The sequence below is a fragment of the Octopus sinensis genome, linkage group LG18, assembly GCF_006345805.1.
Source record: "Octopus sinensis linkage group LG18, ASM634580v1, whole genome shotgun sequence".
Taxonomy (NCBI): Eukaryota; Metazoa; Mollusca; class Cephalopoda; order Octopoda; family Octopodidae; genus Octopus; species Octopus sinensis.
In genome coordinates this window covers 8,184,277-8,195,860 of record NC_043014.1, presented here as the reverse complement: position 1 = coordinate 8,195,860, position 11,584 = coordinate 8,184,277, and the positions used below count along the sequence as shown (strand labels likewise).

Below are 11,584 nucleotides of genomic sequence, written 5' to 3'. Positions count from 1 at the left end.
CTTGCACAGGCATTGCACGATAACAACATTGATTAAGCTTCGTGCAATGGCCATACTCGATAACGAGGGAGCAGCCACCATGTATGTATGTATGTATGTATGTATGTATGTATGTATGTATGTATGTATTATGTATGTATGTATGTATGTATGCATGTATGTATGTGTGTGTGTATGTGTGTATGTATGTATGTATGTATGTATGTATGTATGTATGTATGTATGTATGTATGTATGTATGTATGTGTTGCAAGTGTTGCTTTCGGAAGGCTAGAAAAGCGTCTCTGGAGACAAAGATAAAGGTGTACAAGGCATGTGTACTCCCTTCTCTTCTCTATGCCTGCGAGACGTGGGTCACATATCGATACCACCTTAAACAACTGGAACGTTTCCATCAGATGTGCCTCAGACGGATCTATGGCATTAAGTGGAAGGACCGCATCAGTGATCTTGAAATACTCGAAGGCTCTCGGTGTGAAAGTATAGAAGCTCTTGTGTTAAAGCAAAGGCTCAGATGAAGTGGTCAGCTGGTCAGAATGAAGGATTCAAGGATGCCAAAACAACTCTTTTGTGGATAGTTAGCTAAAGGAGAACGACCTCCACATAAACCAAAAAAGAGGTATAAGGACTTGCTGAAGGCTTCCTTAAAAGATGCTTGCATCTCTCCTGACACATAGGAAGGCATAGCTATTGATCGTAACAGGTGGAGAAGGATTGTGCATGAGGGGACAGCCACGTTTGAGAAATCTCGAGTTGCACATGAGAAAGTAAGGAGGGATATCAGGAAGGGCATCGCTGTTACACTTCCAGAAGGGAAGGGTCTTCCTTTGATTCTGACATGCAATGTCTGTGCAAGACCCTGCCTCAGTAAAGCTGGACTCATGAGTCATCTTCGTAGTCATAAAACGAGACAGATGAGTGACAACCTGGCCACTGGTGGTGGTGTTACACACCATACTAATCATATCTGTCGGGCATGTGGAAGAGAGTGTAATTCGGCAGGAGGACTTAAACGACATGCAAAGGTACATGAAGCCCAGTTACAACTACAGCCGGCTATTACCAGTAAAGGTTTTAGTTGCCAATTCTGTACAAGATATTGTAGATCTTTAGCTGTGCTAAAAAGTCACGTTCGATCACAGCACCAATAACAGTTAAGCTTCGTGCAATGACCATACTCGATAACGAGGGGGCAGCCATCATGTATGTATGTATGTATGTATGTATGTATGTATGTATGTATGTATGTATGTATTCTTTTATTCTTTTCCTTGTTTCAGTCATTTGACTGCGGCCATGCTGGAACAACACCTTTAATCGAACAAATTAACCCTAGGACTTATTCTTTGTAAGCCTAGTACTTATTCTATCGGTCGCTTTTGCCGAACCGCTAATTTACGGGGACGTAAACATAACAGTATCGGTTGTCAAGCGATGGTGAGGGGAAAAACACAAGCACACACACGCACACTCCCACACACATATATTCGACGGGCTTCTTTCAGTTTCCGTCTCACAAGGCTTTGGTCGGTCCGAGGCTAAAGTAGAAGACATTTGCCCAAGGTGCCGCGTGGGACTGAACCCGGAACCATGTGACTGGGAAGCAAGCTCCTTATTTCTTTATTGCCCACAAAAGGCTAAACACAGAGGGGACAAACAAGGACAGACAAACGGATTAAATCGATTATATCGACACTGGTACTTAATTTGTCGACTCCGAAAGGATGAAAGGCAAAGTCGACCTCGGCGGAATTTGAACTCAGAACGTAACGGCGGACGAAATACTGCTAAGCATTTCGATTCCAGGATTCCCGTAACTTAGCGGTTCGGCAAAAGCGACCGATACAATAAGTCCTGGGGTCGATTTGCTCGACTAAAGGCGGTGCTCCAGCATGGCCACAGTCAAATGACTGAAACAAGTAAAAGAGTAAAAGAGTAAGAGAGAACAAACCCAGAATGATGACATTGTTGTCGCACTATTGCATTTCTTTTATATTTATCGATCTCGAATGGATGAAAGGCAAAGTTGATTTCAGTGAGATTTGCACTCTTAGTGCAGAAAATCGTGTGAAGTATCGCAAAACGCTTTTAGTTGACGATAAAAAAACTCAACCAATTTGCTCTCTTAATCGATTGGGGAAGCAATGATATATTTGCCATATTTTTTGTGTGAAAGAAGAAAAAGATGAAGGAAAAAATGAGGAGAAGAAGAAGAAGAGGAAGGGAGGGAGAGAAAGAAAGAGAGCGAACGAAAGGGAGGGAGAGAGAGAAAGAGAGATAATGAGAGGAGCGAGAGAGAGAGAGGGGGAGAAAAAGGCAGAGAGAAAGAGAGAGCACAAGGAGTAAGGCTGCAATAATAATTCTGCTCGTCATTACGTTACTTAGCCCGTCGGTAAGGCCGTCACGTATTTAGAGAAAAGGAGGGAAAAAGGAAAGGAGAGAAGAAAAGAGGGAGAGAGAAAAAGAGGGAGAGAGAAAAAGAGGGAGAGAAGCATCCATGTCATGAGGTAGAGGGAATGTAATTGTAAAGATTTCACGTGAATAGTCGAAGGGAAAATGATGAGAAAGGAAAAGGAGAGAGAAAAAGAGGATAAGACGAAGTATAAGACAGAAAGGAGAAAGAAAGAGAGAGAGAGAGAGAGAGAGAGAAAGCAGAAGAAAGAAAAAGAGGAAAAGAGAAGCATCTATGACGTATGGTAGAGAGACGTAATATTTATTACGTGGTAAAAAAGTTAGTTGAAAGTAGCGTTAGAGAGGAAGTGATTTAAAAATATAATTTTAGCAGAGGGGTGATGTTCTGATGGTGAAGTTAAAGAAAAGCAGACAGAGCGATAGATAGATAGATAGATAGATATAGATAGATAGATAGATAGAGAAAGAGAAGAGGGAGAGAGAAATGAATGTGCTGGTGGTGGTGGAGGTAGTTTTTGAATAGTGAAAAGTTTATTTCTTTTAAATTGGAACAAGTTTTTTAATATCACCTATCACTTAATGCATGTGCATAAGTGCAATTCCGTGAAATATACACACTTATTTACGTGGCAAATCAAAGGTTGTATCATATGTACGGGTTGTTTATTTTGTTTATAGGATAAATAGAAAAATAAGAGTGAATATTTATGTTATGAGTGCTGCGTGTTAAATCTATAAAATTGTGTATAAATAAGTAATCATCGTATTCCAGTTTCTTTCACTCTTCAATAAATAGTAGATGAGTGATTATATTTTGATACAAACACAACACAGTCTGCGATTTCAGGTTTTTTGGATCAAGTTACAGAAATAACCCAATAAGTTTATCATTAATTCCGTGAAACATTCACGGGTCCCGCTATTAAGGAAAGAAAGAGTAAGACGGCTTGAAAGTGTGTGTGTGTATGTGTGTATGTCTGAGAGATAGAGAGGCAGTAGAAAAATGATAGTTTATTTTATCAAACTCAGGAAAAATAAATGACCGAACTGGCAATGAATGAATACCGAACCTCAACACAAGGTAAACCAGGTTGTGCACTGCTCTACCAATTAAACCACAGGGTGTCCATAAAGTCTCTTTACAATTTAAAAATTTTATTACAAAGGCAGTTGACAAGATATCTTAACCAGATTTGTTTTATTGTAATAATTGTTTATTAAAGTTTTTTTAAAAACTGTTATTTAATAGACCTCAATATGGGCACCATTAGTTGCATGACGCACATCAAGACGGTCCTCGATGTCTTGCCATGTTCGCTGTAGGATAGCCTCATCAACGGTGGCAATGGCATTACGAATCCTTTGCTCCAAGTCAGCAATGTCCTGTATCTTTGTTTGATACCCGATATCTTTTACATAACACCATAAAAAGAAGTCCAAGGGAGTGATATCTGGCAAACGCGATGGCCATGGAAATGGCCCGACCTTTCAAATCCATCGGTCAGGAAATGTTTGATTGAGGAACTGACGAACATGCCGTCCCCAATGTGATGGTGCATCATCTTGCTGGAAAATGATGGCTGGTTGTAAATCAATCAGTTGTGGTGCCACATATTCGGTCAGAAGGTCGAGGTAAACATCTGCAGTAATTGTTGCCTCGTTGAAGAAAAATGGACCAATTATTCGATTGCACATGATTCCACACCACACATTCACTTTTGGACTATCCTGTTGAAGCTCCCTAGTCATGTGGGGGTGTTCTGATCCCCAGATTCTCACATTGTGTCTGATTAATTTTCCTGAAACATGAAAAGTCGCCTCGTCACTAAAACAAACTCGCTTGAGGAATGCTTCATCCTCATTTTATAGGGATCCCTTCCATCAACAGAGTATCTGAAACACAAAAATTTAATATCAATAAAAACTTTAATAAACAATTATTAAAATAAAACAAATCTGGTTAAAATATCTCATCAACTGCCTTTGTAATAATTTTTTTAAATTGTAAAGAGACTTTATGGACACCCTGTACTTTATACTATTTCATAAGGCTCGTGGTCACTGTTGTGTTTGTCTGAAGTTGACGACTTTTTCCTGAGTTCTTTAATTGTGTAGTGGTATGGGAGTAAACAATTTTAGGATTTTGCGTTGATAGATTTTTGATTGAGTGACACAGAGACATATCTAAGACAACGGTATCAGTCACCTGTTCAGCTATGTGTATGATGCGTACGTGTATGCACAACATTTTGTATGCATGTATGATCAAATACATGTGTATGCTTGTATGTGCGTATATATCAAAGTGATATACCCATATGTATCCAGGTATGGCTCTGAAGATAGTCTGTATACATATGGACCTACATACGTGCACGTGTCTGTCGATATGGTTACAAATAAATAATGTTTACTTCTCATGATATTTAAAGAATCTACACCGACTGAAAAACGTGACCGGTAGTAAGTGAAAATTTCCCACCAAATTGGCGTGAGCGAGTGTGTGAATAATTATATGTGTATATATGAATGTGTGCGAATTGATTGATTTATATATATGCACACATAGATAATATACTCCTGGGTAACGCCCAAATTGATATATATATATGTATATACACATTTATATGTGAATGTATTTATGTGTTTGTATTTGAATATACAAACATTTTTTCATATCTATATATTTTCTTTCCCGTATATATGCATACACACACAGTTATATATATATAAGCACGTTACATAAATTGAGTTAAATATCAGATTTATTTTTTCTGAGATAGATTGTTTTCCTTCCACTCTCGAAAAACAAAATGAGGTAAGTACTTACGTAACATTTTGTACTTATATACAAACGACTACTTTGCTTTACTTCAAATCATGATTTCGTAGGTGAATATACAATTGCGGCCAAAATGTTCAGAACGGTATTGTTTTCGTCAGAAAAGTAGGTATAAGTTTTTATCAAAGTTGTTTTATATTCTATAATTTTCACAGACAATAAATACAATATTATTTGTTATTGTCTGAGATTTTAGTGTAATTTGAGAGGATAATATAAAAGTTATGGATGATTTAGTGATTTACTACAAAACCCATGGCGGCCAAAATGATCAGAACGGTTGAAAAAATAACAAAATAATCAAAAATGACAGAGAATACTGGAATTATTTAATATTTAGTGTGAAGTCCTTTAGCTTCAATCACACTTTGACATCTTCGACTGCATGAGGAAATTAAATTTTCAATTTCTTGCTGGGTGATCTTATTCCATTCTTCCTGAAGGGCTTTCCATAATTGCTCGGTTGTTTTAGGATTTCTGGCTTTCGAACGTTCTCCTAGAATATTCCACACATTTTCAATAGGATTGAGATCTGGGCTTTGAGCAGGCCAATCCATAACAATAACCTTTTCAGCCTTTAGGAAGTTCATGACTGCCTTAGCCTTGTGACATGGGGCATTGTCCTGCGTGAATATGGGTGGTCGCTTAGTTGAATTTCTCAGCACAGGCAAGACATGATCTTTTACAAGTTGTTTATAAACTCCTGCATTTACCTTTCTATGTAATCGCAACAAAGGGCCCATACCATCTCCAGATATCATCCCCCAAACCATGACACTTCCTCCACCGAATTTAACACTAGTTTTAAGGCATTTAGGTGACAATTTTTCACCTACTTTTCTACGAACGTACCTTTTCTCATCTGAGCCAAATAACATAAACTTAGATTCATCACTGAAAAGCACCGTTTGCCATTTTTCTTGAGACCACAACACATGTTCGGTTGCAAAGGTAAGACGACACTTTTTATTTTTGGAGCTGATCAGTGGCTTCACTGCAGGTGCTCTTGCTTGTAGGTCATGTTCAACTAAACGACGAGACACAGTTTTTCGGGATAAAGTTTTCTTCAATACAATGCTCATTTCCTGAGAAACAGCAGCAGCAGTTTTAAATCTGTCCTTTTTAACCAACTTTACCATAGCACGATCTCTCTTGGTCGTTTTTCTTGGCCTACCTGTAGACTTTCTTGCTTCACACGAACCACAATCATTTTAGACCTTAAGAATACCGTGAACAACACTTTTTGACTTGTTAACAATCTTTGCAATAGACCCAATACTTAAATTATCCTTCTTTCGAAGCTTAATAATATGCTGACGAATTGGTAACGGAGTAAGTGGCATTATATTAACAAAGTACACTGCAGATATTCTTACTAATGTTTAGTAAACGAACCGTCACGTAAAAAAATTCAAAACATTAGAGTTCGCCAGTTAAATATACTAAAACACGGAGTAAAAGCAACCGTTCTGATCCTTTTGGCCGCCATGGGTTTTGCAGTAAATCACTAAATCATCCATAATTTTTGTATTTTCCTCTCAAATTACACCAAGATATCAGACAATAACAAATAATATCGTATTTATTGTCTGTGAAAATTATAGAATATAAAACAACTTTGATAAAAACTTATACCTACTTTTCTGACGAAAACAATACCGTTCTGAACATTTTGGCCGCAACTGTATATATATATACACACACGCATATATATATATATATATATATATAAATCTCTCTCTCTCTCTCTCTCTCTCTCTCTCTCTATCTATCTATCTATCTATCTATCTAACTATCTATCTATCTGTCTATTTTGGTGTGTGCAACGTTTCTAGCTCTAATGTTTTGTCTCTTCGAAACTTCATAGACACATGAAGATTAAGGAACTCAGGGCTTCGCCTAGAGTATTGCTGAATCTTTGGACATGGTCTTTTGATCAGGTTTGCTCTCCTCAATGACGAATACACACGCGCAATTACACACACACACACACGCACTGACATGCATGTGCGCCCGCATATGTTTATATTTGTATACTTGTGTGTCTATATGCATATCCGTAATATATCTCGATTTCTGATTGAGTAAAGCAGAACGAAAACAGCACTCATTGCTTTATAAATGCAGAGCCAACAATTTTCTGTTGGTCAGCATAAAATTTTCAACATTTTCGTACACCTCTTCAAATGTCTGTCTTTGAAGAACGTAAAGACTGATGAAATGCTGATAAGCATTTTGCCAAGCGTGCTCACAATTCTACCAGCTAGCCGCCTTAATAATTATAATAATGGTTTCAAATTTTTCCACAAGGGCAGCAATTTTGGAGGTACTATCGACCCCGAAAGGATGAAAGGCAAAGTCGACCTCGGCGGAATTTGAACTCAGAACGTAGCGATAGGCGAAATACCGCTAAGAATTTCGTCCAGCGCGCTAACGATTCTGCCATCTTGCCGCCAATCCCTTCTTATTTCTTTATTGCCCACAAGGGGCTACACAGAGAGGGGTCAAACAAGGACAGACAAACGGATTAAGTCGATTATATCGACCCCAGTGCGTAACTGGTACTTATTTAACCGACCCCGAAAGGATGAAAGGCAAAGTCGACCTCGGCGGAATTTGAACTCAGAACGTAACGGCAGACGAAATACTGCTAAGCATTTCACCCGGCATGCTAACGTTTCTGCCAGCTCGCCGCCTTCCGCCAATCCTTTCTACTATAGGTACAAGGCCTGAAATTTTATGTGAGGGGACAGTCTATTACATCGACTCCAGTTCTTAACTGGTACTTATTTTTATTGATCCCTTAAGGATGAAGGGTAAAGCCGGCCTTTTTCTTAACTACAACATTGACTGTTCGCCAATGCATCTAGCTGTTTCTGAAAAAAAGGAGACAATGATTATCAAGTTTATCCGAACACTCAGTATATATATTCTTTTATTCTTTCATTTGTGTTAATCATTTGACCGCGGCCACGCAGGAGCACCGCCTTTATTCGAACAAATCGACCCCAGGACTTATTCTTTGTAAGCCTAGTACTTATTCTATCGGGCTCTTTTGTCGAACCACTAAGTTACGGGGACGTAAACACACCAACATCGGTTGTCAAGCGATGATGGGGGGGGGGACAAACGCAGATGCACAAACACACACATATGTACGACGGGTTTCTTTAGGTTTCCGTCCACCAAATCCACTCACAAGGCTTTGGTCGGGTCGAGGCCATAGTAGAAGACACTTGCCTAAGGTACTACGCAGTGTGACTGAACCCGAAACCATGTGGTTGGTAAACAAGCTACTTACCACACAGCCGCATGTACACACACACACACACGCACGCACACACACACACTTGTGATTAGATCCTATGGAAGAAGTGCTTGAAGACCCTTCCCCCACAACCTTTCTAAGTCTTTTTTACATTTTTACATTTTCAAGTTGTGAGACTCCTTTCTGTATTGAAATCGTCCAGCCATTAATTTTATTAACTAACAGCAAACTCGTTTTCTCTATTCTGCACTTTAAATGAAAGCTAATTTTAACTGAATAGCTGTATAAAACCACAGCCTTTAAAACAAAATCATAAATCATCTACCCACAGTCATGTTTGTTTTTCATTGTTCCAAAGGCAATGAAATACATGCCATTCACCGTGTTTATATAACCAACAACTTTATTTACGGAAAATAATAACCTCTTTATTCGTAAAATCTTTATTGTTACAAAACAGAGTTTTTCATTTTTGCTAACAGCAGTCCTTTATATGTAAACGAATATTCCCACGTGTCTAGGATTCTAAAAAAATCTCTTTTCTCAATAAACTAATTTTACTAACTAACGACAAACACGTTTCCTCTAGTCTGCACTTTAAATGAAAGCTAATTTTAACTGAATAGTTGTATAAAATTACAGCCTTTAAAACTAAAATAGAAATCACACACCCCCAGTATTTCATTTGTGGACTTCAGTTCAGAAACTCCTGTTACAAATGCTAATGGTATAAACTATAAAAAGACGGCGAGCTGGCAGAATCGTTAGCACACCGGGCGAAATGCTTTGCGGTATTTTGTCTGCCGTTACGTTCTGAGTTCAAATTCCGCCGAGGTCGACTTTGCCTTTCATCCTTTCGGGGTCGATTAAATAAGTACCAGTTACGCACTGGGTCGATGTAATCGACTTAATACCAATGTCTGCCCTTGTTTGTCCCTTCTGTGGTTAGCCCCTTGTAGGTAGTAAAGAAATAGGTATTTCGTCTGCCGCTACGTTCTGAGTTCAAATTCCGCTGAGGTCGACTTTGCCTTTCATCCTTTCGGAGTCGATAAATTTAGTACCAGTTACGCACTGGGGTCGATATAATCCACTTAATCCGTTTGTCTGTCCTTGTTTGTCCTCTCTGTGTTTAGCCCCTTGTGGGTAATAAAGAAATAGGTGTAAACTATAAAATACCGGATAAAATAGTTTCCGGTGTTCAGTTACATCTCTGTGAGTTCTAAGTTCACGTCTCTCCACAGTAATGCGTTGCAGTAATTAACCAAGATTCTACATTCTCAATTCAAATTCTGCTTTTGCCTTTCATCTTTTAGGCTCTCATAAAATAAAGTAACAGTGAGGTACTGGGCTCGATGTAATCGACTTGTCCCATTCCCCTTGAAATTACTGGCCTTGTGCTGAAATTAAGAGGAATTCTTCTTCTTCTTTCTTCTTTCTTCTTCTTCTTCTTCTTCTTCTTCTTCTTCTTCTTCTTCTTCTTCTTCTTCTTCTTCTTCTTCTTCTTACTATCATTATAGGCGTAGGCGCGTCTGTGTGGTAAGAAAATTTCTTCCCAACCACATGGCTTCGGGTTCAGTCCTACTACGTGACACTTTTGACAAATATCTTCTATTATTGCTTCGGGTTTGGTTGACAGAAAGTAAAAGAAGCTCGTAGGATACATACATACATACATACATACATACATACATACATACATACATACATACATACATATATACATACATACATACATACATACATGCATATATACATACATACGTACATGCATATATACATACATATATACATACATACATACATACATACGTACATGCATACATACATGGATATATACATACATACATACATACATACATACATACATACATACATACATACATACATACATACATACATACATACGTACATACATATATATATACATACATACATACATACATACATATACATACATACGTACATGCATATATACATACATATATACATAATACATACATACGTACATGTATACATACATACATGGATATATACATACATACATACATACATGCATACATACATACATACATACATACATGCATATATATATATACATACATATATACATGCATACATACATACATACATACATACATGCATACATACATACATACATATATACATGCATACATACATGCATGCATACATACATACATACATGCATACATACATACATACATACATACATACATACATACATACATACATGCATACATACATGCATATATACATACATACATATGGAAGCAGAGCCTGTAACCCCGACAACTGCAACAGCATCATCAAAGGAAGCAAAAGCTCTCATCGACTTTTTAAAGTTCCACTAGGAAAGGAAAGCGAGGGTGGATAGGGAAATGCTATCGCTTAGGGAATTTGAATAAAGATGGGTGAGTGGCCAAAAAAAAATGGCGAAAATTAACGACCCTAATCTAAATATGCGCCTGTAGATTGGAGAGGAGGCGAAGGGCTCTTACATTTGGTGGCCAGCATAATACTGGATCTGCGGGGTTCCTTGACTGACCGTAGTTCGAATTTCTGCCTCTTTTATGTCTTCACATACTTTTGTGAACTATGTATAATTATATTGCATTTCACAGTTTTTTCCCATTTTCTTTCTCCCCATCCTTTATGTAAATACCCACACAAATTGTTGTCCGTCTTTGTGATGTTCTTCTTATCACTAGCCCTGTGGCTAACTAAAAAGCTATTGCCGAGGTCGACTTTACCTTTCATCCTTTCTGGGTCGGTAAATTAAGTACCAGTTACACACTAGGGGTCGATGTAATCGACTATCCTCCGTCCCTATAAAATGCAGGCCTTGTGCCTATAGTAGAAAGGCTTACTATTATTATTATTATTATTATTGATCTCATATCAAGATAAACAGCGCATGACCTTGCAGGTGGGGCCCAGTTAGAATTTTCTTTGATCGAGTAGCCCATCCCGCTCAAAAGGTCCCTGAATAAGGATTGTTTAAGGATGTTGAACGAACCACCAAAGGTGAATTATCCAAACCTCTA

The 11,584-nt window shown here is 38.1% G+C and overlaps 1 protein-coding gene across 2 annotated transcripts in view; it reads left to right on the top strand.

Annotated features, from left to right (window-relative positions):
* Positions 1-5,134: 5,134 nt before the first annotated feature.
* Positions 5,135-11,584, top strand: part of LOC115221595 (chorion peroxidase-like) — a 50,966-nt gene continuing 44,516 nt past the window's right edge. For both annotated transcript variants that reach the window (XM_029791796.2, XM_036510698.1), the window contains exon 1: positions 5,135-5,230. In XM_029791796.2, the coding sequence (XP_029647656.2) occupies positions 5,226-5,230 (5 nt within the window). In that variant the 5' untranslated portion in view covers positions 5,135-5,225. The remainder of the gene's footprint in view (positions 5,231-11,584) is intronic.